Below are 25199 nucleotides of genomic sequence, written 5' to 3'. Positions count from 1 at the left end.
TGTGGCACGGCACGGCGTGGTGTGGCACTGTGCACCCCTCCATGAAGATCCCTGCGCCCCCCTGCCCTGGGGACAGCACCGCAGCACCCTCCCCGTGCAAACCCAGCATAATCCTGTACCGGCAGCTCAGCCTTTCCCCTTTTAATGAGGCTCAACCATAAACCACATCTGACAGCGTCGAGGAAAAGCTCAGCCGCTGGCCACAGGGCGAGAGCAGGGCCCCGGTGCGGGCAGGGCTCCCGCTGTGCGGGCGGCCGGGGCCAGGCGCTGCGGCGGGGCTGCTCCCCCGGCGGCGGAGCGGGGCTGGGCGCAGCGGCTGGCCCGAGGAATGTCTGGTCCCTTACTGCACGCCCTCCATCATCTTGAGGAACTCTGCAAGAGAGCGGCGCCGTCAGCCCCCGCCGTGCTGCACGCACAGCCCGCTGCAGCCAGGGCCACCGCTCACCATCAAAGTCGATGCGGCCGTCGTTGTTCTTGTCTGAGTCCTTCATCAGGTCTTCTATGTCCTCCTCGGTGACGTGCTCGCCGGTGGCCCTGAGGATCTCGCCCAGCTCCTCGATGTCGATGAAGCCGTCCGCGTTCCTGCGGGAGAGCACGGCCAGGATGGGCCCCGCTCGCCCGCCGCGGGCAGGCACCGCGGGCAGCGCCGCCCCACTCACTTGTCGAAGATGCGGAAGCAGTTGGCCAGCTCCTCCTCGGACTTGCCCTTGGCGTCCTCTTTCATCTGGCGCACCATCATCACCAGGAACTCCTCGAAGTCGATGGTGCCGCTGCCTGCGGGGAGGAAGCGTGGCTCAGGTCAGGGCACCGGCCCCGGCAGCCGCCCCAGCACCACCACCCGCCGCTCACCATCCTCGTCCACCTCCTCAATGATGGCATCCAGCTCCTCCTTGGTGGGGTTCTGGCCCAGCATCCTCATCACCGTGCCCAGCTCCTTGGTGCTGATGTCCCCGCCGCCGTCCGCATCAAACATGTCGAAGGCAGCCTTGAACTCTGCGGGGATGGGGGGGGTCGGGGATGGGGCCTCGGGCACCGAGGTGGGCCCTGGCCCTGCGCATCCGCCGGGCCCCAGCCCGCTCCCTGGCGCTGCCCTCGCTCACCAGCGATCATCTCCTCGCTGAGGAAGGCGCGGGCCTCCGCCTGCTGGTCCGTCTGCAAGACAAAGGGCGAAGGTGTCAGCGCCGGCCTCGCACGCCCCTGCCTGGGGGCAGCAGGACGAGGGGCTCTGCAGCGGGGCCCTGCCCAGGGTCAGGTCCCGGACCCCCTGGCCTCCCCGTGGAGCCCTCGCACAGCGTCACCCTACGGCACGTGGGGTGGAGGTGTGAGTGGGGTGAGTGGTGCTGCCCATGCCCACGGTGATCCATGGCCCCGGGCAGCCCCCACGGCTCAGCATCCACGCAGCCACCCCGAGGGCCGCTCGCTGGGGGTTCCATGACGCAGGGGCCACCGTCCCCCCCGTGCTGCCTTGGCATCCCAGGCACGCAGCACTATTTTTGGGATCTCCTCGGCTCCCCTTTTAGGAAGCAGCGGTCTGCATCCGCGGGCACCTGTCGGCCCAGGATCGGGTTTCTCCTGGAGGCGCGGGCGGCGCGGGGCCGCGGCGGTGTCGCATGACCCAGCGCTCAGCTTTCAGCGCCTTCGCACAACCCAGGTCCAGCCGGGGCTGCTCCGACGTCCCCGGGCACCCGCTCGCTCCCCGGGCAGACGAGTGCCCTCTTCTCCCCAGTGCACGTCCCGCGGGGGCCCTGCGCTGCCCCAACGTCCCCTGCCACCTCCCGCCTTGGCCAGCCCTGGAGCTGCAGCCCATGGGCACCGTCCCTCCCGCAGGGGTGCCCTGGCACAGCCCCGCATCCCCCGGTGCCCGCGGTGCCCCCAGCCCAGCTGCAGCTCGCCCCGGCACGCGGCACCACCGAGGCTCTTACCATTGACGCCATCTCTGCTGCTCTCCTCCCCTAGGGTGTCACCACCGCACGCACCAGAAGCCCCCAGAAGCTCCCTGGCTCCCCAATTTGTAGTGTCCCCGTGCCCCCAGCCGTTGGCCCCCCAGCCCGGCAGCCTATCAGCTCCCCGGTGCAAATCCAGCCCCGCTCATTGGCAACGGGCTCATTTTACCTAATTTAGCCAAAGCGTTATTGGCCAAGAGCTGGGGATTAAACGTGGGTCTGAAGCCGGGATAGAAATTCAAGCCCTGCGGGGAGGGACACCGGAGCCTTGGCAGGAACGTGGCTCCGTCCCCTGCTCAGCCCCCCCTGCCCCGGGGCAGCTCAGCAAGGAGGGGGTTAAAAATAGCCCCCGAGCAGGGGCATCCCCCCGACACCGGGGTTGGGGCTTCCCCGGCGTGGCCGTGCCGGACCCGGCACCACGGGCATGGCCCGATGGCACCACACGTGCCCCCGCCAAGCCCGCGGCACCGCTGGGGGCAGGCAGCCAGCTCAGGGGCCGGGCTCCGTCCCCTCCCTCGCCCCCCGCAGCACCCCGGCTGCCCACCCCTGCCCGCCACCCCCACCCCTGCCCTTCACCCCCGTTTCTGGTGCTGGGCAGGCCCCCTGCAGCCCCCAGCCCCCGATGAGGGACGGGCTGTGGCAGGGCTGCGAAGCCCTGGGGTGGGCGAGGAGCACCCGGCCCCCACGGTGGGTGCTGGCACTGCTGGCACCCATCTCCCTCATCCCAGACGGGGCTGGAAAAGGCAGCGCCGCTTCGTGCCGTCGGCAGGGTGGAAACCTGCCCGGGGCCTCCTCGAAGGCTCCCAGCACAGCCCAGAGCGCGGGCGCCAGTGCCGCAGCCCCTGCCAGGGTCCCGCTGCCAGGGCTAACGGCTCGGGGGACGCGCTGGCCAAGTGGCCCTCGCCCCGTGGGGCTCCAGGAGGGCTCAGGGCAGCGCAGGCAGCACGGCACCAGGCCCGGGGGGCTCCCCGGTGCTGGGGAGGGACGGGAGGCCCCTGGCTGAGGGTGCTGCCGGGACCCCTCCTGCTGCCCACAGGAGCCGAGCCCCCCGGTGCGCCCCTCGACATGGGGTACCGGGGGCGGCCCTGGGGCACCCCGAGCCTGGAGCAGACCCGGGCGGGGTGCGGGGTGCTGGCGCTGGGCGCAGAGCGATGGCAGCAGCTGTGCCGGTTCCTCGATATTAATAGACGTTCCCAAGAAAGTGGCGAGGAGGGAGCAGGAATGGCGCTAAATAAGGCCGGGCGAGCGCCTGACGCCGGCCGTGGCTGCAGCCCAGCCGTGGGGGCGCGTGGCGAGCCCGGCCGGGGGCCAAGGGCAGCGGGGCCGGGGCAGCCCGGGGGCTGCTGGGGACACGGCACCGCGGGACGGGGCCCCGGGATCGGGGCACTGGGGGCACTGGGGGCATGGGGGCACTGGGGGCATGGGGGCACTGCGCTATTTGGGGCATCGGGGTACGAGGGTGTCGGGGCATCGCGGCACCGGGGTGTGAGGGCACCGGGGCACTGTGGCACCGGGGGTATTTGGGGTACGGGGGAGCTGCGCCCGGCTCGTGGCGGTGCGGGGAGCGGGGCCCCGGTGCTGCTCGGGGCCGTTCCGGGCCGTGCCAGCCCCGCCGCGATCCGGGTTCCCGGCGGAGGCGGAGCCGCGCAGGGAGGATCCCGGGACGGGCGGCGGAGCGGCCATCGCACGGCACCGCCCGGCGCGGGGAGGGGAGGGGAGGGGAGGGCGGCACGGCCCCGGGACCCGCACCGGGGGCACCGGAGGCACCGGGGGGGGGGGGCCGGGGCCGCACCGCGCCGGGAGCGGGGCTCCGGGCAGGCGGGGGGGGGCCGGGGCCGGGGCCGGGTCCCGCCGCCGCTCCGGAGCCGCCCCGTGCCCGGTGCCCGTCCCGGCGGGCGGGGGCGGCCGGGGCCGAGCCGTCGTCGCCGTCCCCCGGCCGTGGGCATGGCCGCCCGCATCCTGCACCGCCTGCGGCACGCGCTGGGCGCGGAGGGCGCCAGGGAGGAGCGGGCGCGCGACGGCGGCGAGGCCGAGGACTGCCCCGAGAGCTCGGAGCTGGAGGACGACACCGAGGGGCTGTCCACGCGCCTCAGCGGCACCCTGAGCTTCGCCAGCCACGAGGACGAGGACGGGGACGAGGACGAGGACGACGAGGACGGCGCCGGCGAGGAGCCGGGGGAGCCGCCGGAGCCCACGGGGGAGGCCGCGGGCGCAGAGGACGGAGGCAGGTGCCGGGACGCGGAGCCCCGGGGAGCGGCCGTGTCCCGCGGGCAGGACGGGGCCAGGGGGCCCGGTGCCCCCGCTGAGCCCCTGTCCCCGCGCAGGGTGGGACGCGGCGGCGAAGCCCCCCGGCGGCAGCCTGCTGACCCGCCAGCTGCAGGAGCTGTGGAGGAAGTCGCGGAGCAGCCTCGCGCCGCAGCGGCTGCTCTTCGAGGTCACCAGCGCCAGCGTGGTTAGCGAGCGCTCCTCCAAGTACGTGGTGAGTGCGCCCCGCTCGGGGCCGTGCCGCGGGGCCCCCTGCGGCCGGGCGTCCCGGGGCGGGTGGGCGCTGATTTCTCTCTGTCTCTCCCTGTGCTGCTCTGACGGTGCTGGCGGCTCAGATGAGCCTCAGGTAACTACAGCCGGCTGGGCCTGCTCGCTCTGCTGGGCCAAACCCTGCCCCGGGGCAGGGCGGCGCGGGGCACGGCATCCCTGTCCCTGTCCCTGTCCTTGTCCCGGCGGCTCCTCTGCTGCGTGCGCTTGGCTGTGTCCCGGCCCCACCGGGAGGCCGTGTCCCCCTCCACGGCGCCCCCCTGACCCCCGGCTCCCTGCCTGCAGCTCTACACCATCTACCTGATCCGCTCCGGCCAGTTCGACAAGGCGCCCGCCACCATTGCCCGGCGCTACTCGGACTTCGAGCGGCTGAACCGCCGCCTGCGCAGCCGCTTCGGCTGCGACATGGCCGGCATCGCCTTCCCCAGGAAGAGGCTGCGGCGCAACTTCACGGCCGAGACCATCGCCAAGCGGAGCCGAGCCTTCGAGCAGTTCCTGTCCCACCTGCACTCCATCGCCGAGATCCGCCGCTCCCCCGAGTTCCTCGAGTTCTTCTTCCTGCAGGACCTGCGGGCCGCCCAGCGCCTGACCTGCACCGGCATGTACCGCGAGGCCCTGGCCACCTGGGCCAACGCCTGCCGGCTGCAGGAGCGGCTGGGGGTCTGCGGCTCCGGCCGCTTCCTCCTGACGCTGGCCGGGCTGGCCGTGTGCCACCAGGAGCTGGACCAGCTGGGCGAGGCGCACGGCTGCTGCGAGCAGGCGCTGCAGCTGCTGGAGGCTCAGGACAGCCACCCGCTGCTGGGGCCCTTCCTCCAGGCTCACGTCCACCTGGCCTGGAAGGTGGGCAAGGACAAGCGGCGCTCGGAGGCCCGGCTGCAGGGCCTGCAGGAGGCCGGGCTGCCCCTGCAGCAGCAGCCCAGCCTGAAGGAGTGTCTGATCAAGGAGCCTCTCGAGTGAGGCCCCGGCCGGCACCGGGCTCAGGGTCCGTGGGGGGAGCACGGCGGCAGCACCAGGGTGGGAGCCGGGGCAGCGAGGGTCAGGATGGGGCACGGAGGCAGAGCGGGGTCGGCACAACCCACGTGTGGTGGCTGGGAGCGGGGCCAGCCCCTCTGGGAGCTGCCCCTCGAAAATGCACTTTCTGTGTCAGTTCTTCCTTCGGCACCGGGTGCTCACTGCCCACACTGCCGGCCTGCCGGGGGGCCGGCTGCTCCCTGCGGGGGCTTCCCGAGGTAGACGGGGTTCAGCCAGCACACAGAGGCACCGTGTTAAAGGGACAGGAAGGCTTCTGGCCAGGAGCTTCCAGTAACACATAATAAAAAGGACTTTATTAAATAAAGTCTTGGTAGGAAAAAGAGCAGGGGTTCCTGCTGTGTCTGCTCAGCTTCACTTCCCCCTCCGGCACTGCACGGGGGCACCCGTCAGTGGGAAGCTCTCACGGCTCCCAGGCCAGGAGCTGGGAACGGCCTCGTTCCCTTTCACTGCGGCTGCTGGGGGCCCCTCTCCCGCCCAGCCCTGAGGAGGAGGCCGAGGTGCAGCAGCAGGAGCAGCGGCAGCTCATCCATTAGGGCACGGGGAGGTGAGGAGAAGTGAGAAGGGGAAGCTAACGATTGTCACGGTAGCGCTTTCCACTCCTCTGATCCCATCCGCCGTGGGGCACAGCCACCCCCAGAGCCCTGACACTGCCCTGCCACGAGAAGCTCCCTCGGAGTCACGCAGCCACCCAGAGCCAAGGGGACAAACTCCAGGGGACGGCTCGCCTGTTCACGTGATGGCTTTATTTACATTGGGTGAAGGCTGGCTGAGCTCAGGACACCATTACGCGCTGACAGGCGGTGAGAGGGGGCATCACTGCTGCCTGTGCAGGTCCAGCTCAGCGCCAAGGTGCTGGCACCAGCACTCCGGCAGGCCGGGCCCCTCAGCCCATTCTCTGCTGCTCCTTCCTCTGCTGCCCGGGGTTCCACCTTCGCCCACAGCCAGTTTGGTGCAGGCTCCTCCGCAGGCCTCAGCCCCGGCACAGGGAGCTTGGTGCCACCGCTGCCGCCGGCGCCCTTGGCTAGAGTTTACTCTGGGTCGGTTTCTGCTCCACCCTGATGACTCCTTCCTGCGCGCAGGTGACAGCCAGGACCCCGTCCCTGCGCCACAGGCGCCCGTGCACCAGCCCTCGGCACCCACCTGCAGGCAGCGCCCGTCAGACCGCGAGCCCTCCGGTCCCCGCCGGGGCAGGGCCGGCCTCGGCCACGCGGTGCCCAGGAACCGGGCAGGACTCACCCGCCCAGGGGCTCTCGCACTCGTAGAGCATCCAGTGGTCAGCCCGGAAGGGAGCGTGGAACCACATGGAGTGGTCGAGGGACACCATGAACTTGACGTTGTACTGCCGGTGGGGCAGCAAGGCCGTGCCCAGGAAGGCGAAGTCCGAGATGTAGGCGGCCACGCAGCAGTGCACCTTCATGTCGGCGTCTCCTGCGAGGAAGCAGCGCGGGGTGCTGCGGGACACCCCTGGGCAGGAGCTGTGGCACTGAGCTCCAGAGCTCCGTGTCCCCAGGGCCGGCTGTTACCCAACATGTTACATGGCTGGCATGTTACCCATGCAGCTTTATACCCACTGCCCTCGCCATGCCCCTGGCTGAATGTGCCAAACGGGCGCCGTGTCAGGCTCTGCCCCGTGGTGCTTCAGCCCCGAGATCCCACAGGCCTGGGGCACAGGGGGGAGCTGTGACCCCCCCGGCCCTGTCACAAGCGTGCTGTGCAGCCGCAGGGTGAGGCGCAGCCCCAGCCCCCGGCTCGTGCAGCAGCGGGAGCCCCTCGGGGCAGTGCCCACCTATGTAGCCGCGGGCTCGCACCCAGAAGAGTTGCTTCGGCTCCTGCTGCTCCGTGGTGAATATATCCGGCGGGTTGACGGGTTTGATATCAATCGGCACGTTTTCCGCTTGGATCTTGTTGAGGCGCCTTCTGTATTTCTCTGCCAAGTTGGGATTCCTTCGGACAACAGGGAGGAGTGACCTCAATGCCCCGCGTCCTGGGAAGGCCCAGGGCAGGGCTGACGGCAGCAGACTCAGCCCAGGGCCCCCCCCAGAGGGGCTGGAGGGTCCCGGTCCCGGCCCTGTCCCACGCGTTTGAGAACTCTGCAGGCCGTCACCGTGATCCTCTCCCATCCGCTTCTGCCCCCGCGCCTCCCCAAGGCCCAGCACAGAGGCAGCAGGCGCCACGCGCCCCCAGCGCCCCACTCACTGCAGGAACCTGGCGATGAGCTCCTCCTGGGTCAGCAGCTCCTCGGGCGGCGGCACGGCGGGCATGGTGAACTGGTGCTGCAGGGGGCTGTGCTGGGACAGCTGGAAGGACGCCTGGCAGATGAGGATGGGCTGCCCGTGCTGGACGGCCTTCACGGAGCGCACGGAGAAGCTCTTCCCGCTGCGGGTCCGCTCCACCTGGTACAGCACCGGCACCGCGGGGTCCCCTGGCACACACAGCACAGCCCCGGCACCGTGCGGCGGCCGCAGCTTGGGGCACCCCGACCGGCACGGCCCCCCCCGGGCAGCGGCACCACTCGGGGAGGCTCGGCCCCGTTCCCCCCGGTGTCCCCCCATTCCCCCCTGCCCTCCCCGGTACCCCCGGTTCCCTCGTTCCCCCCCAGTTACCCCCAGGGCCCCCGGTGTCCCCTCGTTTCCCCCCGTTCCCCCCCCGTTCCCCCCGTTGCCCCGTATCCCCCGGTTCCCCCCCAGCGCCCCCCGTTCCCCCGGTGCCCCCCACTCCCCCCCCGCCCCCCCGGTCCCCCCATTCCCCCCCCGCCTCCCCGGTTCCCTCGTTCCCCCCCGTTCCCCTCCAGTGCCCCCCAGCCCCCCATTCCCCCCCGGTGCCCCCGTTCCTCCCCGTTCACCCCAGTACCCCCCATTCTCCCCGGCCCCCCCGGTTCCCTCGTTCCCCCCCGGCTTCCCCCAGTGCCCCCCAGCCCCCCCGTTCCCCCGGTGCCCCCCATTCCCCCCCCGTTCCCCCCCCGGTTGTCCCCCCGGTGCCCACCTGCCCTCACGAAGTAGCAGTGCAGGGAGTGCACCTGCTCGTCGCGGCTCACGGCGTGCGCGGCCGCCACCAGGGCCTGCCCCACGATCTGCCCCCCGAACAGGCGGCGCGTGGCGGGCACCCAGTGGTGCCGGCCCCTGGGGGGACAGCGGCGGCGCCGTCAGCGGCCGGCGGGGGGCGGCGGCAGGGGGGCGGCTGGGGGGGTGCGGCCCGGCCCGGCCCCGCGCACCGGAACAGGTCGGTGTCGAGGCGCTCCAGGCTCAGCACGGTGTCGCTGAGGGCCCCCCGCAGGTCCCCGCCCGCCTCCGCCATCCCCGCGGCCACCCGGAACCGGCACGGGCGGCGGGGAGGGAGGCACCGCCCACGCGGCGGGAGCGGCGGGTGATTGGTCCGTCGCGCCGTCGGTCGGCGGGAGGGCGGAGGAAAGCGCGGCGCCGGTTGGCGGGCCAGCTGCCAATCGCCAGAGCGCTGTCGTGATTGGCCAGCCTGCAGGAGGGGGGCGGGACCGGGATCGGGGGCGGTGCTGGGGGCTCTGCTGGGCGCCTGAGGGGGGCGCTGCCGGCGTCGTGACGTCACGGCGCGCCCGGCGGTGATTGGCGGCTTCCCCGCGAGGGGGCGGGGCGTGCCGGGATAGGGACACCCCGCGGCGGACCCGGTACCGATGCCGGTTCCGGTTCCGGTTCCGGTCGGGGCCCGGCCGCGGCGCAGGGCGGTTCCGGTTCCGGTTCCCTTCGGCTGGGCGCGGGGCCCCGCCAGCTCCCGGAGCGCCGTGGGCAGGACGGGGCCGTCCGAGGGGCTCGGGGCCGCCCCCTGCGGCTCGGTGCCGGGCTCTGCCGCCCCGCAGCGCTCCCTGACGGTGCCGTGCGCTCCGCCCGCCCCGCGGCTCCTCCGGGCCTGCCCCGAGCCCCCCGCTGCCGTGGCGGTGCGCCGCGAGCGGCCCCACACGGCCCCCCCCGGCTCCTCCGGGCACCCCCTGCCCGGCAGCGCTGCCCGGTGCCAGCCCCGGCCGCAGCCGCCGGGAGTCCCGCGGGGGCTCGGGGCCCGCCCGCGGCTGCAGCTCCCGGGGGCTCCTCCGGGGCCGGTCCCTGGGCGCTCGGTGCTCCCGGGCCCTTGGGCTGCAGCCGGACGGGGCTGCGGAACGCCCGAGGGGCGACGAGGGGAGGAAGCGAGGGGCTGACGAGCCCCTCAGGCGGCCCCTGATGGCTGCACGGAGCCTGGGTGGCCCCGCGGCGGCTCAGCACAGCCGACAGGCACCGGCTGGCACCGGGCAGGTCCCTGGGGATGCCCACGGGGCAGCCCAGCCTGCGTTCCTGCTGCCCGGCCGGCACGTCCTGGCTGTGCTGGGCTCGGGGAGAAACGCCTCGCAGCCAGAGGTGCCGGGCAGGCGGTGGCACAAGGGACGTGGTGCCGGCCAGGCTGGGAGGGCAGTGCCAGCAGCCTCCTGGGGTGAGTCCCTGGAGAGTCCCTGCCCGCGTCCCTCCCCGCAGCAGGGATCAGCCGGCTCCTCGCCACCTCTGTCAGATGGGCGAGCGCTGCCTCCTGCATGGGGGAGCTGAGGAGCTCCACGAGTCCCTGACCGGACCGTAACGGGGAAGGAGCTGCTGACCCGACAGCAGGAAACGTGGCTGGCAGCGAGCCCAGGGTGGCGTGGGGCAGGAGGTGATGGGATAATAGCATGTGATAGAGCTGAGTGATCCGTGGCCAGCGCCTGCAGGTCCTCCAGCATCCAGCTGTGAGGTGTTGTGCAACGCCAATAAACCGGCCTGGGAGCTGCCGTGTCCCTGCGGCCGCCCCTCCCCTGCCAGCGGGGCAGCCAGGCCTCTCCTCGCTGCGGCAGGGTTTCTGACACCTCCTCCTGCCTCTCTAATTTCATCTCTCGTTTAATTTCATTGCCCTGCAGTTAGGTGTGAGCCCTTGTGCCCAGGATCCTGTGGGTGGCAATGTGTGCTGCTGGCGGCGCTGCCCGGGCGGGGAAGTTGTTTGTCTGGCCGTGGCAGCTGCTCGTAATTCCTCCAAAAATGGAACCGAAATGGAACCCGCCCTCCCTCCCACGGCCGCCTCCGCGCTGGGTGGAAGCAGGGAGCCGCTGGGGGTCACAGCCGTGCAAACAAAGCCACGGCGAAGCGCAGAGCTTTGAACACGGGGGTGGGGGACAAAAAAACACCGAAAAGAGCACGCGGGGCTGTGCCCGGCCCGAGGCAGCTGCCCTGCACCAGGGGAGCTCGGTTCCCCCCGGTGCAGCTGTCCCGAGGCTGTGGGCACAGCGGGTGGCATCCCGTGGCCGTGGGGTCCGGATGGCAGCGGGGAGCAGCGGCACCGTGCTGCGGGGCTCTCACCCCGTGCTGCCCCCAGCAGCGCCCCGCAAACACCTCGGCTTCGGAGCTGGCCGGGTGGAAGTGCCGCGTGGCCGGGGATTTCCTCCCAGTCGAGGTTTTGTAACAGAATCTGATAATATCAAATCTGGCTGTCTAAACATAGCGCCGTGTTTCCTAACACACCTTTCTCTAAGCTCACAGCTGCGTTTCCACTGGGAGGCTCTGCCTGCCGCCCTGCCGGCCTTGCGCACCCCCTGCCCCTGGGGATGGCTCCGTGCGGCTCTGGGCAGGCAGCACCGGCTGCAGTCGGGAGCAGCCTGTAAGGTCTGTGCAGGCCCACAGACAGAGCCCGCGGTGCGGACTGGGATGGGTTCGGGCCCTGGGCTCCCCCCGGAGCGCCCAGCAGCCGGGGCCACAGCGGGCACCAACCTCCTGCTGCACGGCGTGTGCTCGAGGGGCTGCTCCCTGCACGTGGGGCAGCGCCCGGCCCTCCCACCCTTCACGGGGAGCACAGGAAATCAGTCATCCCCTTCTCAGCGTAAACATCTTTCCCAAGAGCGAAACTGCGTGGCCGGGACAGGGCCCGGCTGTAATTTACCTCCACGTGAGGCCGGGCAGCGGGGCCGGGCAGGACACCCTGCGGCAGCACCCACACCTCCCCGGGCAGCCCCGTGCGCGCTGCAGGCTCTCACCAGACACAGGACCCCGCACCGGGGCCACTGGTGCCGGCCCCCAGCAGTGCTCTGAGCTGCTCGGGGCTCCAGGAGGAGCTGCTCGAGCACACAGCGCCCGCACCCCCTGCCCGGCCCCCCGCGGCACCGCTCCCCCTCCGCCGCCCCCCGCACCAGCACTGCTCGGGCCGTGGCTGGAGGCGTTTATTGCTCTGCCCCGCGGTGCCCCCGAGCGCAGCCGTACCCGGAGAGGGGGGGGAGGTCCCTGCGGGGCGCGGGCGCCTCACTCGTGTTTGCAGAAGTGCCTCAGCGGCGGGGGCAGGTCCAGGCCGTCGATGGCCAGGCGGTGCACGACGTGCTTCTGGATGACCAGCCGGCACAGCGTCTGCAGCGAGGGCACTGCGAGAGAGCAGAAAGAGGCAGGGGCTGGGGCTGCCGTGTGCCGAGGGGGCTGCGGGGGGGGCTCCCCACTGGCCCCGTGTTTTTGGGCAGCATTTGGGGAGTTTGGGTGCCGCAGGGCAGCTCTCGCCCGCAGAGCTTCGCCGTGCAGGGCTTTGGGCTGTGCCGGGCGCTCCAGCTGGGGGCAGAGCTGGAGAGCTCCGCAGTTCTGACCTGAATTGCTGCCCGACTCCAGCTGTTTTGCATTTGTTTTCTCTCCGGGCTGCCACGTGGGCCCCCCGAGGCTCGCATGCCCACGCGGTGTTTTCCTTTCATCCCCGTCCCCCGGGTGGCCTGCACGCCTGCCAGACTGCGTGAGCAACTTCTCCAGCACTCTGGCCGCAGAGAGGCCTCACATGATGCTCCTGGGCCGCCTGCCTTCCCGCGGGGCTCGGCCCCTGCCCCGCGCTGTGACACGGCCGTTCCTCTTCTGTGAGCTCGCGGCGGCCCCCAGCAGTGTGGGTGTGGGGTGGCCCCCGCTCGCTGACACAGCCCGGAGCTGGCTCCCTGCCTGCGGGTCGCGGTTCCTCACGAGGAGGAGCACAGCCCACGGCGTCACGCTGCCCACGGCGTCACGCTGCCCGCGGTGTCACGCTGCCCTCGCTCTCACGTGGCCGCCGGGGCCTCGAGACAGCAGCAGGCAAAGCCGAGCTCTGTGAGCACGCCGCGCCGCGCCGGCTCCTGGCCTTGTGCTGCTCTGGGGCGTCTGCAGCTCTTATCTTTATCTCTGCGTGCCAGGGCCACGAGGCTGCGGCGCCCTGAGTGCTCGGTGAGAAGCAGCAGCCGCCCCGGGCCCCGGCAGCTCCGTGCCCTCTCCCTTTTCCCTTCCCCCTTGCAGTGCTGCGCTCCGGCTGCTCCCCTCTGGGTTTCACTTCGCTGTCTGCCCCCGAACTGATTTGTAAACCCAGAGGAAGTGTTGCAGCAAGAGCAGCTGCCACAATCTGCGGAGGGCAGGGAGCACGGCCTGCCCAGCTCGGCAGGGAGCTGGGTGCCGGTCACCCCCCGCACAGCCGGGTTCCAGCCTTGGGACAGCAGTGGCTGAACTTTGGGCCAGTGGGAGAGGCGCTGGGTGCAGGAGGCCGCCTGCCCCGGGGCTGGTGTCTCACTGAGCTGTCTCTGGCCTTGTGATGCAGGCAGCTCATTATCTCCCACTTATATAAAACATCGGGGGTAGGCAGCGTGAGGGCGGCCCAGCCAGGAGCTCGGTTTCCTTCTGGCTCACGTCTCCCGTAATTCTGAGCACGTGCTGGCTTTTCCAGCGTGGTGCTAATTAGCACCTGAGTGCTCGCAGGAGCCAGTGACCGCGCTGGGCTTCCCCTCCCCACCCTGCCTGGGATGCCTTCGCTGGCACCACCAGGAACGCCCGGACATTGCCCAAGTGCGGGCGGCACCGCAGGCTGTCAGCTCACGTGCCACAGCAGCACGGCCTCGGCCCCGGCTGCCTCGTGCCCGTGGGATGGGACGGGATGGGATGGGATGGGACAGGACAGGACCCTCAGGCTGGCTCTGCCCCAGTGCCACCAGCTCCATGCCCACACATGGGGGAGCTGCTCCCATGCCCCCAGCCCCAGCACGGTGCAGCACAGTCCACAGGAGCTGCCCACGAGTGGTCCCACCTATGCTCTGTGGGGACCCCAGCCTGCTTCCCTGTGCCCCACGCCCCGTGCCCCGCTCAGACGCTGCCCGTGAGGCCGCGGGGTAACCACCTTCCCCCCCATTTCTGTGCCCGCGGGGGCAGATACCCACGGCCGTATTCCACCTGGATCACCCGGACGCTCTTGGTGGAGGCGAAGACGTCGACCACGGCGTAGAGCGGGCGGGCGGCGGGCAGCCCGCGGGCGCTGGGCCCCATGTCCTCGCCGTTGATGACGATGTGCATGTCGGCGGTGCCGTCGGGCCGCGGGGCGTACAGCACGCCGATGCGGCTGCGCCGGGCGGTGGGGGGCAGCGCGTTGGTGCGGTACAGCTCGTCCAGGACGTGGCTGTAGCGGCCGGGCCGGCTGCGCCCCACCAGCTTGTCGCGGGGGATCCGCAGCCGCTCGATCAGCAGCTTGGGCGCCCAGAGCGGGCCCCGCTCCCGCGGCGCCTCCTCGCCGTCCGGCACCACGCGGTTGTGGCTGCGGGTGATGGCGAACACCCAGGAGTCGCCCAGGCTGACCAGGTCGGGCAGCGAGTACTCGGGCAGCGCGGGCAGGCTCTGCGGGTCGCGGGCCGTCAGCCCCACGCGCAGGTGGCCGCACCAGCCCGGCTCCTTCTCCTCGATCTCCACCAGGAAGATCTCGCCGGGCGCCAGCGGCTCCTGGCTGAAGCAGAGCGCGTTGGCGAAGCTCTCCACGCGCGTGGCGCGGGTGCGGGCGGCGTCCATGCGGACGTTGGCGCCGTGCACGCGGTGGAAGCGGGCGGGGGCGCGCCCCGGGGCCGCGGGCTCCGCCATGGCCCCGCCGCTATTTTTACCCGGCCCGGGCGGCTCCGGGCAGCTGCTGCCGGCCGGGGCCGGGGGGTCCTAGTGCTCGGGGCCGGGGGGGGCGGCGGGGCCGGGGCCGGGACCGGGAGCGGGAGCAGGACCGGGGGTGCTCCCCCCACCCCTCCCCACTCCCCCACCCCTCCGTGCTTCCCCACTCGTGCCCCGCCGCCCCCGGTGCCGCCTGTCCCGGGGCACGGCCCCGCCGCTGCCCGGGGCGCTGTGGCGGCGGTCCCGGGGCCGCGGCACCGCCGGGAGCGATGGGGTCGGGCACCGGCCTGGGGGGGGTTGGGCCCGGTCCCGCGGCGCGGAGCCCACGCGTGGGGCTGCCACGGGGGGGCCGGGCGGGGCCGTGCCGTGCCGTGCCATGCCGGGCTGTGCCGGTGCCGGTGCCGGTCGGGGCCGCCCCGCTCCGTGCCGGTTCCCCCCCCCCCCCCGTCACGCGGTGCCCACGGGCTCGGGACCCGCGCGCGGCGTGGGGGTGGGCGGGGCCGGGCGGGTGGACGGCGCGCCGATTGGCCGTCGAGAGCCCCGCCCCCCTTCGGAGCCCCGCCCCAACTCCCCGTGCACGTGACCGGCGGGGGTCATATGGGCGGCTGTCACGTGCCCGCGGCGCTGCGCCGCCGGGAGCCGCTGCGAGAGCGGGGTCAGCGGGGGGGCACCGGGAGCGGGGGGGGGGCGGCGGGGCCGGGGGCAGCTCCGGGGCCCGGGGGGGGCTCCGCGGCCGTGCCGGGCCCCTGGGCGCGCCCCCAGCTGTGCGTGTCCCCGTCCCGCAGATGCTGCCGGCCGTGCCCGTGCTGTGCGCGCTGCTGCTGGCGCTGGGGCCGGGGCCGGGCCTGGCCGCGCCGCCCGAGCACGAGGTGGGCGCCCTGCCCGGGCTGCCGAAGCAGGCGGCCTTCCGGCACTTCTCGGGGCACCTCCGCGCCGGGCCCACCGCCCGCCTGCACTACTGGTACGTGGGGGGGGAACGGGACCCGCCGGCGGCCCCCCCCCCCCCCCGGGCCGGGCCGGGGCCGTGCGGGCGCTCACGGGGCCGTCCCGGTGCCCTCCCGGGGCTCTCCCGCAGGTTCGTGGAGGCGCAGAGCGACCCCCGCGGCAGCCCCGTGGTGCTGTGGCTGAACGGCGGCCCCGGCTGCAGCTCCATGGAGGGCTTCCTGAAGGAGCACGGCCCCTTCCTGGTCAGTGCTGGTGGACGGGGGCTGGGGGGGCTCCGTCCCGGCCGTGCCCGCTGACCGGCGGCCGCCGCCGTCTCCCCCCCCGCAGGTGCAGCCCGACGGGGTCAGCCTGAAGTACAACGACTACGCCTGGAACAAGGTAGGGGCAGGGTGCTGGCAGGGAGTGGCCCCGTCTGCCTGAGCAGCCGCTTCCTGAAGGGGCACGGGCAGCTCCGGGCCAGCTCCTGCTGCCCTCCGGCGGGGCTGAGCCTCCTCTGCCCGACCCCCCCTGCTCTGAAACCCGCTCCCAGTGGGGCAGCACCACGGCCCTCCAGTGCAGCACTGGCGTGGCAGACACAAACACTGCTGTAGATGAAGGCCAGTAGCCCTCTGCCTCAGCAGCTCGCCCCGGGAGCCAGGAGGGCTTCCCCTGTGCTGCAGCTCCCCGCTGTCCCCGCAGGTTGCCAACATGCTCTACCTGGAGTCCCCTGCTGGCGTTGGCTTCTCGTACTCTGATGACAAGAAGTACGCCACGAACGACACTGAGGCGAGTGACCCTGGCTGCTGGGAGCACCCGGCCCTGTGCCTGCCCCGCGGGCTGTGCTCACCCCCTGTGCCTGCAGGTCGCTCACAACAACTACCTGGCGCTGAAGGAATTCTTCCGGCTCTTCCCCGAGTACTCCAAGAACGACCTCTTCCTCACGGGGGAGAGCTACGGGGGGGTTTACATCCCCACGCTGGCCGAGTGGGTGATGCAGGACCCCAGCCTCAACCTGAAGGTGAGCGGCGCCGCTCTGCGCGGGGCTTGGGGGCAGGGGGCTCAGCACGGCCTCACGGGGCCCGGCCGGCAGCTGCAGTGTGGGGCCCGCTCCAGGGCCTGGCCCCGCCGCCTTTCATCTCCCCCGGGGTGCTGGCAGCGGCTGCCGGCGGATGTGTCCCTGCTGCGTGGGACTGGGGCAGCGCTCAGGCACCCGCAACCTTTCCTGTTCCCCACCGTGGAGTAAACAGGGCCACAGCTGGGGCCGCATCTGCTTCCTGCCTGACGCTGGTGCCGCTGTGGCCGCCCTGCGGGGAGCTGGGACGCCGCAGAGCTGTTTCCTTCTTGCTTCGCAGGGAATCGCCGTGGGAAACGGCCTCTCCTCCTATGAGATCAATGACAACTCGCTGGTTTACTTCGCCTATTACCACGGCCTGCTGGGAACCCAGTAAGAGCCGGGGGAGCGCTGGCGCTGGTTCTGTCCCTGGGAGAGCAGGAGGGGGGCACAGCGTGGGGCAGGGCTTGGCTGGGTGAGCGGTGTGGGGGACGGGCAGGCTCCCTGCCTTCTGGGCAATCCCTGGCCTGGCTTGGGCTGATCCTTGGGCTGTGGGGGTGGCCCCTCGTCCTGCGTGGCCCTAAGGGCTGTGGCTGTTCGGGGCTCTGCCAGCCCCCAGGGCAGGCAGAGGTCCTGCAGCGTGGCCGTGGCTGCTGGTCGGTGTTGGTGTTAGCTCTGGCAGCTCGCTGCAGGCTCTCTGGTCTCTGCCCACAGGCTGTGGAAGGACTTACAGACCTTCTGCTGCTCCCAGGGGAAGTGCAACTTCCACGACAACTCCAACCTTAACTGCACGCTCAAGGTGGGGGAGCCAGAGCCCCGGGCGTGTGCCCCTCTCCAGTGCCCGTGAGTGGCTCCTGTCCCTCAAGCATCCTGCTCAGTCCCAAGCCTTTCTTGCGGCTCGTTGCAGATGGAGGAGATGATCCAGATTGTAGAGGAGTCCGGCCTCAACATCTACAATCTCTACGCCCCGTGTGCTGGCGGTGTCCCCGGGAGCATGAGGTGAGAGCGGCCGCAGCAGCGGAGCCGAGTCCTTGGGCACTGGTTTGCAGCGTGCGGGCTCCCTGCCTGCAGGGGGACGTGGTGGGGCGGGCAGGGACCTGCTGCCTCTGCCTGCTGGCAGGGCCTCCTCTTCCCTGGGGGGCCCCAGGTTGTTCCCCAGCTCCTCATTCCTCCAGAGCTTTCAGCCTGACTCCGTGCTTGGTCTGCCTGCAGGTACGAGGGCGACTACCTCATCACCCACGACCTGGGAAACTCCTTCATCCGGATGCCGCTGAAGTTCTCCTGGCGGCAGGTGAGCCTGTTGCCGTGACAGGGGGCCGTGACACTCTCTGCCTGGCCATGCTGCCTGGGGGCTGAGCGGGCAGAGCAGCCCCTCCCGGGGAGCAGCGCGGAGCTGCAGCTGCTGCAGGGCCTCTCCTGCCCCTTCCAGAACCTGTTCCGGATGCCTGTAGCCCGTAAGAAGGTGCGCATGGACCCGCCGTGCACCAACTCCACAGCCCCTACCATGTACCTGAACTCCCCGGAGGTGCGGAAGGCTCTCCACATCCCCCCAGAGGCCCCCGAGTGGCAGGTGTGCAGGTGAGTGAGCTGCGGGCCGGGACAGGGCCAGGAGGGCGAGCAGCTGCCTGGTGCTGACGCTTCTTCCCCAGCTTCGAGGTGAACCGCAGCTACAAGCGCCTCTACATGCAGATGAACGAGCAGTACCTGAAGCTGCTCGGAGCCATGGTACGTGCAGGGGGAGCAGCTCTGCCCACGGGGCCTCCTGCCTGCCCGGGGCCGCTGCCCTGCGCAGTGCTCAGCTCCTCCTGCTCCGCAGAAATACCGCATCCTGGTGTACAACGGGGACGTCGACATGGCCTGCAACTTCCTGGGGGATGAGTGGTTTGTGGACTCCCTGTGCCAGAAGGTAACCGGGCAGAGCAGGGGCTGAGCCTCGGCACCGGCCCCAGGGAGCTCCGGGCTGCCCAGGGCCCAGTGCAGCGGGGGGAGCCCCGGGGCCGGGCACTGACGGCACTGCCTCCAACCCCAGGTGCAGGTGGCTCGCCGGCCCTGGCTCTACACCGTAGGAGGCGAGAACCAGATCGGGGGCTTTGTGAAGGAATTCACCAACATTGCCTTCCTCACCGTCAAGGTAGGGCTGAGCTGGGGCACGGGGCTGCTGGCCGTGCTGCGGGCAGGCCGGCGCTGAGGAAGGCAGCGTGGAGGTGGAGGGGGAGCGGCGCTCACCGCCGTGGGGCAGCCGGAGGCTCTATGGGGCACTGACACCCCCCTCCTCCTGCCTGTTCCCTGCAGGGAGCCGGCCACATGGTGCCCACGGACCAGCCCCTCGCTGCCTTCACCATGTTCAGCCGCTTCATTAAGAATGAGCCTTTCTAGGAGCTGCCCCGGCTGCGCGTGGTGCTTCCAGCTGCCTGCACGCGCCGGCTGCCTCCTGCATGGCTCGGCCTCGCTGCTGCTTGGCTGTGCCACAGAATGAGGCCCTGGCCGCTGGCAGGACTCGGCTCAGCCTGGCAGGACAGCAGCCGGGGCGAGCGGCGTGGAGGGGGGCTGCCTGCGGGCAGGGGGGAGAGGAGTCCCCGGGGCTCCCTCCCTGCCGGGCCCTGCAGCTGCCTCCGCGCCGTGGCTTCCTCTCTCCTCCTGTCTGTCTCTGGAGGCAGTTACTTCCCTCTGGGCTGGGAGCAGTCCCTGCCACTTCCCCTCCGCACTGCAGCCTCTGCACGCACGTTGCCCCAGGCGGGCTCTGAGCCAGCTGCTCCCTGCTAAGCACAGTTCAGGTGGGGGCTGCCCCCCAGGGGCTTTCTGCTCCCCTGAACCCACTCTCAGATCTCAGCGAAAGGTGACTTACAGTGAAGACAATCCCCCTGCCTGGGGCACACAGTGCTCTTGGGACCTCACAATAAACTCTGAACGAGGTTGTTCTGCTCCTCATTAACCAGCTGCTCCCCTCTCTGCTCCCCTTCGCTTTGCTTTCCTTTGCTCTCTCAGGCGTTCTGCATCCAGCAGAGCTGAGTGCTGCTGCGCTCTGCGGGGTCCTGGGGAGCTGGGGCCTGTGGGCTCTGCACCCTCCTCCTGCAGGGGCACTGGGGCTCCCCAGAACTCAGCCACCCCCAGGAGCAGGGAACGCACGGTGGCTCCAGGCCCTTCTGGTGCTGTGTTGCCTCCCGGGGGGAGCAGCGCTGCCTCTCTCAGCTCTCCCCCAGGGCTGGCAGCCGTGGGCCCATCCTCCAAGCAGCGAGGCAGCGCGGGTTGGCGTCGAGTGGTTTATTAGTGTAACGAGAGGGGTGCAGCAGGGGTTCCCAGAGCAGCCGTCTCCACCTTGCTGCCACCCACCAGGGCACGGGGCGCCCTGCGGGGTGTTCTGGTGGTGCCGGGGGGGCCGCTTCCTACCTACAGCCTCCGGGTCCAGCCCGGGATCTGTCCAGCACGAAGGAGCGAGGAGGAGCTACGGCTGGCGGGGCCCTGCGCTGGGCGCTGCGGGGGGCGAGGTGGGGGCTGCGGGGGTCGCGGGGACGGCGCGGTATTTCTCGATCACTTCCCGCAGCCCCTTCTGGAAGTGGAGATCGGCTCCCACCGTGAGGAATCCCTGCGAAGGGGAAGCCGATCAGCCCGGGGCCGCCTGTGCCTGCGCCCCGCCGGGCACGGTGCCTCCCGCGGGGCCTGGGCTGTCCCGGCCGTGCTCACGCACCGCGTGGTTGGTGACCACCTCCCTGGTGAAGTCCATGCCCTCCGGCAGCGGGATCTGCACCCCCTTCCTCGTCCTCTCTGCGGGGAGGAGGCGCAGTAAGCAGCGTGCCCCTGCCCCAGCCCAGCCTCTGCGGGCAGGGGGCTGCTTACCGTTGATGATGGGCATGATGGTGAGCTGCAGCAGGGTCTTCAGCGGGGCCTGCAGCGAGAACAGCTGCGGGAGAGGAGAGGACAGGAGGGAGGGTGAGCGCCCTGCGGGGGGGCTGCCTGGCAGGACAGGCTGTGCCTGCGCTTCCCAGGGGCTGGGCTGGAAGGGGGGGTCCTGGGCTTCCCCCTCCTTCCCCCCCCACTGCTCCCAGCTGTGTCTGGGGGCTGCTCAGGGAGGTTGGACCCCCCCTGGGCTGTCAGCAGCTCTGCTCACCGCCAGCGACTCCAGAGCTGACTGCTTGGAGTAGATGCGAAACCTGCAGGAGGGAAAGCTGCTGTGAGCCGGGGTGGAGGGGGCTCGACCCTGCAGCCCCCCTAGGACCCCAGCGCAGGCCCTACCGCCGCAGGTCCAGCTGCACGCGCAGCGCCTTCCCCTGCAGGAACACCTTGGCGCTCAGCTTCGTTTCCTAGGGAGAGAGATGTGTGGGAGCCCTGCTGCCCCCTGGGCCCCGCTGTCCCCTTGCTTTGGGACCCGCAGCCCTCCCGGGGGGGCAGCGCTCCTGCCCTGCGTGCCAGGGGCTGTGCTGGGGGGGGGCAGCGCTCACCATGGCCATGCTGGAGAGCTGCACGGCCGGGCGGCCCGCGGGCACCAGCGAGATGTTGAGGAAGGCAGAGACGGAGACGGAGGTGCCCGAGGGTTTGATCACGCAGCGGGGGGGGGCCGACACCTGAAGCACCAGGCGCAGGGGCGCATCCACCACGGCAGGGTTCTGGGGAGGCAGCGGGTGAGCCAGGGCACGGCCGTGTCCCCACACACACAGGGTCCCCCCTGTGCCTCGCCCGCCCCAGGGGCGAGCTCCCCTCACCAGCATGAAGATGGTCCCAAAGAAGGTGGCTCTCAGCAAAACCTCCAGGTCCTTGGGCACCTGCAGGGAGCAGAAACCTGGATGAGAGCCGTTACTGCTGCCCCTGGCAGAGCTGCTCCCCGGGCAGCACCTCCTGCCTCCCGCTGGGTGCTTCCCCCCTCCCCAGCCCCTGCCCAGCGGTGACCCTCGCTGCTCACCTTCTCCCCCTCGAGCTCTATGGCCAGGACGCCCGCCTGGAAGTAGGCGTGCATGGCCGAGTCGAAGAAGTACTCGGAGAAGGCGACGTAGACCATGCGCTCGGTCTCCTTGATCACCGGCTCCACCGCGTGGTTCTCCAGCTCCTGGCTCTCCCTCGCACGGTAGAAGAACATGCCCTGGGGCGCGAGCAGCAGAGGTTTCTGCAGCCGTAGCGCAGCGAGCCCGGCGCCGTGCTGCACAGGGTGCGCGCTGGCACGGGGCGGCTCCGAGGGAAGCGGGGGGAGGCAGGGCAGGACGCGGTGCGCACCTTGAAGTCCAGGTCAAGGGTGTCCAGGGAGACGGACGGATCCTGCAGGAGGGAGTAGTCGATCCCAATGTGGTCATCCACGTAGTTCCTCACTGCCAGGAAGAGGCGCTGTCACGGCAAAGCCTGCAGGCCGCCCCGCAGGGCTGTGCTCGGCTCGCTCCCGTCCCGCAGAACAACGCTCACCTGGCACCGTGTCCAGCAGCGAGTTCAGCAGCACCAGGCTGGCGTGCTCCAGGGACGGGCAGATCTGAAAGGGACGTGGCTGGGGTGAGGGGAACCACGGCGGCAGGGCCAGGGCTCCTGGTCTGGCTGGGGACCCGGACCCTCCTGCACCTTCCCTGGGGACAGCCCCTCCTGCTGTGGGGCCGGGGGAGGCCCCATGTCGCCTCCGTGCCCCGTCCCCGCTCGCAGCCCTACCTGCTGGCTGACGAGGAAGCGCATCCCCGTGACAATGAAGGTGCTCAGGAACTCGTAGACCTTCCTGCAGGACACAACAGCTCTGCAGCACCCTCCAGCCCTGTCCCCTCACCCCTTGTGCCTCAAAGAGAGCAGGGCCTGGCCGCAGGGGGCTGGCACAGAGTGAGCTGGGTGCGGGCAGAGCCGGCCCGGCAGGGGGACACGGCCGCCACGGCGGGGTCGGGGGTACCTGAGCGTGCCAGAGAAGCCCGCGTGCATCCTGGCAATGGAGGCATTGCACGTGATGTTGGAGATCTTGAGGCGCCCGACCTCGTCCTTGGCCAGCCGCAGCACCGTGTGGATGTGGACGCCATCAGCAGAGGCATTGATGGACCCGATGTCGTAACTGGAAGCAAGGGGAAGAGACGGGAGGAGCACGGAGCTCTGAGCAGCTCCAGGTGCCCGTGGCCCCCCTGGGGCTGTGGCCCGGTGGGCAGGAGCGGGGGGGCACTCACAAGAACCAGTAGAGCAGCTGGCGGCGGAAGCGCAGGCTGATGGAGGCGTTGTTGATGTCGAAGGCGAGGTGCTGCCGCGGCTGGAAGCGCAGGTCGGAGAAGGGCAGCTGCAGGTCCACCACCTTCACCCTGCGGGGAGGGGGCGGTGAGCCCGGCACGGGGGGCGCCGCGCGGGGGGCGAGGGCGGCACTCACTGGCTGATGTTGTAGTGGAACTGCCCCTCCTGCCCGTGCAGGTCCGACACCGTGATGTTCTCCAGCTCCTGCTCCACGAAGCGCAGCCCCTCCTGCTTCACTGCAACGCGGAGCGAGGCCGGGCTGGCACGGGGGGGGCTGCGCCGTGCCACCGCAGCGTCGCCCACCCGGCCGCACCTCGGCTCCTCGCCTGCTGCCCCCGCCGGGGTGGCGCCCACCGCCTGCCTCTCACCCAGGCCCCGGGAGCGGGGTCCCGGCCGGCCCCTTACCCAGGTCCAGCCCCTTGGAGGTAATCCGGATCCTGCAGCCGGGGGGGCTGCGCGAGGCTGTGGCCAGGCAGGGCAGGAGGAGGAGGAGGAGGAGGAGGCTGCCGGCAGCCATCTCGCACCTGGAGGCAGAGCAGGGGGGCAGCGCAGGCCGGCCCAGGAGGGGTCCTGGGGGGAACCGAGCACCCAGGGGGGGACGTGGCTGCTGCCTGCCCTGCCCGCAGCGTGGGGGCAGCCCAGACCCTAGGACCCCCCCAGGGCTCCGCTGCACCCCGCGCCCCAAAATCCCAGCGCTGCCCAGGTCCCCCAGGTCCCCCAGGTCCCCATCGCCTCAGTGCTCGTGGGCCAGCAGCCCCCTCCCCGGGGTGCTCCCCCGGCCGCCCCCCTGCACCCAGGGGCTCGCCCACCCCCAGGGCGTGCTCCAGGCGGCTCCTGCGGTGGCTGCAGCGCCCGGCCCCAAACCACAGGGCAAGGCGCGAGCCCCGTGGGTGGTGGGGCAGCGGGGAGCCAGGCCCTGGGGCCTCCCCGGCAGCCCCGGGCAGACCCCGGCCACCCCCCACAGCAATGTGCTGCCGCCCACAGCCCCGTGGGTGCCGGGCTGGGATGGGAGCTGGAGCCTCCCCGTCCAGCAGCGGCAGGCAGGGCTGCTGCAGGGCTGCGGGACCGTCCAGGGTTTCCCCACAGAGTTTTTGCCTGGTTCTCTGCACGGCGGAGGAGGGCGAGCCCCCTCCTGCTCGGGGTCCGGAGCCTCCATCCTCCCCCGAGGGCCACGCACGGCCGGGGGGGCCTGGCGGACACAAAGCCGGCTCGGTTTGGGTACTTACAGTGACTTGTCCCCGGCTTCCCTGGTGTGGGGAAGCTGAATCACGTGAAGGGAGGGAGGGAGGGAGAACACCAGTGGCTCCAGGAGTTTCTTTTGAGCTGGCTGAGGTTCCCCTGCCTTTATACAGCCCACCAGCCGCCACCCCTTGTGGGCCTGCAGCGGGGAGGAGACAGCGGGACGGGAGGATGCCGGCCCCACAGCGCGGGTCCCTGCCAGCACCGGCAGCCAGCGGGCGGCTCGGACCCCCCGGCCCCGGGCTGAGCTCCAGGCCCCGCTCCCACCGGGCACACGGCACCCCCGGTGTGCCCCCGTCCCGTACGGGCAGCCACCACCAGGTCCCTCAGCATCACCGGGCGTCCCGGCCCCGCATGGTGAAGCCCTGCACGTGGGGCCTGGCCGGGGCAGCTCAGGGCAGTGCCACCCCCGTCCCATGGGTGCCAGGCTCCTGCCAGCCCCGGCGCTGCCCGGTGGGCTCGGCACCGGGCCGCAGCGCAAGGCAGGACCCTCAGCCCCGGGCTGGGGGACGCTGCTGTGTGCCCGGCCGTGCTGGGAGCCCAGCGGGGAGGCTGCAACAGCTGCCAGAGCCTCGGAGCTGCTCCCAGACACAGCCTGGGGGCTGCAGGGCTCGCTCCTGGCTGCCTGGGGGGGGCTCAGCACCGGGAGGGGCACAAAGCAGGACCCCCACAGCACCCCCACAGCACCCCCACTGCCCTCCTGACCCAGCAGGCGCTGTCTGCAGGGTGGGGGCGGCCGGGGGCTGACACAGCGAGGCGCAGCCTCCCCCTGCCGCACGCCCCGTGCGGTCCCAAGGAGCCGGGCTCTGGGCTCTGCGCTCCCGGCGCCCCGCACGGCCCCCCCCGTGTCCCCTGTCCCCTCCTCCCTCCCCCGCAGCCGGGCCGGGGCTCGGGGCCGTGCGTCCGGTGCTCGGCAGGGCCCCGCCGGGGGCCGGGGGCTGCTGACACAGCGCGGCCCCAGAACTGCTGCGCCAGCGGCACCGGGACAGGGGCAGGGACGGGGACGGGGAGCGGGGGCAAAGGGCAGCGGGGGGGGGTCGGGGCCGGGAGCTGTGGGGGTGGGGGGGGGCCGCGTGTCCGTGTCCGTGTGTCTGTCCGTCTGTGTCTGTCCGTTTGTCCACGTTCGGGTCGCTCCCGTGCGGGCGGGCCCCGCTCAGAGCCCCCGGTGCCGGGGGGGGGTCACGAAGCCCCCGTGGCTCGGTCCCGGCTGCGCCCCCCCCAGCTCCGGGCCCCGCCCGCCCTGAGGCGGCGCCGCCCCCCCCACAACCCCCCCCGCTGAGTGCGGCTGCCCCGGGGGGGGCGGGGGCAGCCCCCGGGGCCTCGCCCTGCGGCCGGGGGGGGTTGGGGGAGGGGAGGGGGGGGTTGGGGGCGGCCCCGCCACGCGGCGGCCCCGGGAGCGGCCGGGCCCGGCCCAGCGCAGGGCGGGCGCCGCCGCCCCTCAGTAAAGAT

General features: G+C 71.7%; 6 protein-coding genes across 9 annotated transcripts; 2 read left to right on the top strand and 4 right to left on the bottom strand.

Moving 5' to 3' along the window:
- Nucleotides 1-126: 126 nt before the first annotated feature.
- TNNC2 (troponin C2, fast skeletal type) lies at nucleotides 127-1976 on the bottom strand. Its single transcript, XM_084538111.1, has 6 exons — nucleotides 1923-1976; nucleotides 1101-1152; nucleotides 850-993; nucleotides 660-774; nucleotides 446-582; nucleotides 127-372 (listed from the first exon to the last, which is right to left on the bottom strand). Exons 1-6 carry the CDS (start codon nucleotides 1932-1934, stop codon nucleotides 341-343), a joined length of 492 nt encoding a protein of 163 aa, XP_084394237.1. The 5' UTR covers nucleotides 1935-1976; the 3' UTR covers nucleotides 127-340.
- Nucleotides 1977-3721: 1745 nt separating this feature from the next.
- SNX21 (sorting nexin family member 21) lies at nucleotides 3722-5829 on the top strand. 3 transcript variants are annotated; one of them, XM_084538100.1, is made up of 3 exons: nucleotides 3722-4167; nucleotides 4268-4422; nucleotides 4904-5829. In XM_084538100.1, exons 1-3 carry the CDS (start codon nucleotides 3888-3890, stop codon nucleotides 5786-5788), a joined length of 1320 nt encoding a protein of 439 aa, XP_084394226.1. In that variant the 5' UTR covers nucleotides 3722-3887; the 3' UTR covers nucleotides 5789-5829. The 3 variants fall into 3 exon arrangements, with proteins under 3 accessions (XP_084394226.1, XP_084394228.1, XP_084394227.1); XM_084538102.1 differs by having other exon boundaries at nucleotides 4268-4415; nucleotides 4904-5577; XM_084538101.1 differs by having other exon boundaries at nucleotides 3725-4167; nucleotides 4761-5577.
- A 405-nt stretch (nucleotides 5830-6234) lies between these two features.
- Nucleotides 6235-8857, bottom strand: ACOT8 (acyl-CoA thioesterase 8). 2 transcript variants are annotated; one of them, XM_084538103.1, is made up of 6 exons: nucleotides 8719-8857; nucleotides 8490-8626; nucleotides 7704-7929; nucleotides 7294-7451; nucleotides 6744-6971; nucleotides 6235-6647 (listed from the first exon to the last, which is right to left on the bottom strand). In XM_084538103.1, exons 1-6 carry the CDS (start codon nucleotides 8799-8801, stop codon nucleotides 6529-6531), a joined length of 951 nt encoding a protein of 316 aa, XP_084394229.1. In that variant the 5' UTR covers nucleotides 8802-8857; the 3' UTR covers nucleotides 6235-6528. The 2 variants fall into 2 exon arrangements, with proteins under 2 accessions (XP_084394229.1, XP_084394230.1); XM_084538104.1 differs by having other exon boundaries at nucleotides 6744-6935; nucleotides 8719-8856.
- Nucleotides 8858-11664: 2807 nt separating this feature from the next.
- On the bottom strand, nucleotides 11665-14451 carry NEURL2 (neuralized E3 ubiquitin protein ligase 2). The gene is made up of 2 exons (XM_084538105.1): nucleotides 13660-14451; nucleotides 11665-11874 (listed from the first exon to the last, which is right to left on the bottom strand). The coding sequence occupies exons 1-2, from the start codon at nucleotides 14345-14347 to the stop codon at nucleotides 11759-11761; spliced, it is 804 nt and encodes a 267-aa protein (XP_084394231.1). The 5' UTR covers nucleotides 14348-14451; the 3' UTR covers nucleotides 11665-11758.
- Nucleotides 14452-14940: 489 nt separating this feature from the next.
- CTSA (cathepsin A) lies at nucleotides 14941-19252 on the top strand. The gene is made up of 15 exons (XM_084537869.1): nucleotides 14941-15020; nucleotides 15151-15326; nucleotides 15441-15552; nucleotides 15638-15688; nucleotides 15989-16075; nucleotides 16152-16307; nucleotides 16642-16733; nucleotides 17055-17139; nucleotides 17248-17339; nucleotides 17553-17631; nucleotides 17770-17918; nucleotides 17990-18065; nucleotides 18157-18246; nucleotides 18370-18471; nucleotides 18633-19252. Exons 2-15 carry the CDS (start codon nucleotides 15151-15153, stop codon nucleotides 18714-18716), a joined length of 1431 nt encoding a protein of 476 aa, XP_084393995.1. The 5' UTR covers nucleotides 14941-15020; the 3' UTR covers nucleotides 18717-19252.
- On the bottom strand, nucleotides 18919-24748 carry PLTP (phospholipid transfer protein). Its single transcript, XM_084537868.1, has 16 exons — nucleotides 23738-24748; nucleotides 22917-23035; nucleotides 22648-22747; nucleotides 22454-22582; nucleotides 22189-22344; nucleotides 21960-22023; nucleotides 21726-21789; nucleotides 21543-21634; nucleotides 21235-21411; nucleotides 21038-21097; nucleotides 20777-20941; nucleotides 20571-20638; nucleotides 20446-20488; nucleotides 20175-20238; nucleotides 20026-20102; nucleotides 18919-19923 (listed from the first exon to the last, which is right to left on the bottom strand). Exons 1-16 carry the CDS (start codon nucleotides 24166-24168, stop codon nucleotides 19783-19785), a joined length of 1950 nt encoding a protein of 649 aa, XP_084393994.1. The 5' UTR covers nucleotides 24169-24748; the 3' UTR covers nucleotides 18919-19782.
- Between the last annotated feature and the right edge of the window lie 451 nt (nucleotides 24749-25199).

This window comes from Aythya ferina, assembly GCF_964211825.1.
Source record: "Aythya ferina genome assembly, chromosome: 16".
Classification (NCBI taxonomy): Eukaryota; Metazoa; Chordata; class Aves; order Anseriformes; family Anatidae; genus Aythya; species Aythya ferina.
Note: the sequence above shows the minus strand (reverse complement) of the source record. Positions and strands in the feature narration are given on the sequence as shown.

Coding starts and splice junctions, on each gene's coding strand:
- TNNC2 (XM_084538111.1), bottom strand. Junction 994..1,100: donor CAGCGAGGAGATGATCGCTG/GTGAGCGAGGGC, acceptor CCATCCCCGCAG/AGTTCAAGGCTGCCTTCGAC. Junction 775..849: donor TGAGGAGGTGGACGAGGATG/GTGAGCGGCGGG, acceptor TCCTCCCCGCAG/GCAGCGGCACCATCGACTTC.
- SNX21 (XM_084538100.1), top strand. CDS start 3,888: ATGGCCGCCCGCATCCTGCACCGCCTGCGGCACGCGCTGGGCGCGGAG. Junction 4,168..4,267: donor CGCGGGCGCAGAGGACGGAG/GCAGGTGCCGGG, acceptor GTCCCCGCGCAG/GGTGGGACGCGGCGGCGAAG. Junction 4,423..4,903: donor AGCGCTCCTCCAAGTACGTG/GTGAGTGCGCCC, acceptor CGCCTTCCCCAG/GAAGAGGCTGCGGCGCAACT.
- ACOT8 (XM_084538103.1), bottom strand. CDS start 8,801: ATGGCGGAGGCGGGCGGGGACCTGCGGGGGGCCCTCAGCGACACCGTG. Junction 8,627..8,718: donor CTCGACACCGACCTGTTCCG/GTGCGCGGGGCC, acceptor CTGTCCCCCCAG/GGGCCGGCACCACTGGGTGC. Junction 7,452..7,703: donor CTCATCGCCAGGTTCCTGCA/GTGAGTGGGGCG, acceptor TGTTGTCCGAAG/GAATCCCAACTTGGCAGAGA.
- NEURL2 (XM_084538105.1), bottom strand. CDS start 14,347: ATGGCGGAGCCCGCGGCCCCGGGGCGCGCCCCCGCCCGCTTCCACCGC. Junction 11,875..13,659: donor GATCCAGGTGGAATACGGCC/GTGGGTATCTGC, acceptor GCTCTCTCGCAG/TGCCCTCGCTGCAGACGCTG.
- CTSA (XM_084537869.1), top strand. CDS start 15,151: ATGCTGCCGGCCGTGCCCGTGCTGTGCGCGCTGCTGCTGGCGCTGGGG. Junction 15,689..15,988: donor ACGACTACGCCTGGAACAAG/GTAGGGGCAGGG, acceptor CTGTCCCCGCAG/GTTGCCAACATGCTCTACCT. Junction 16,308..16,641: donor ACCCCAGCCTCAACCTGAAG/GTGAGCGGCGCC, acceptor CTTGCTTCGCAG/GGAATCGCCGTGGGAAACGG.
- PLTP (XM_084537868.1), bottom strand. CDS start 24,168: ATGGGACGGGGGTGGCACTGCCCTGAGCTGCCCCGGCCAGGCCCCACG. Junction 21,790..21,959: donor GCTTCCTCGTCAGCCAGCAG/GTAGGGCTGCGA, acceptor CGTCCCTTTCAG/ATCTGCCCGTCCCTGGAGCA. Junction 19,924..20,025: donor AGGTGGTCACCAACCACGCG/GTGCGTGAGCAC, acceptor TCCCCTTCGCAG/GGATTCCTCACGGTGGGAGC.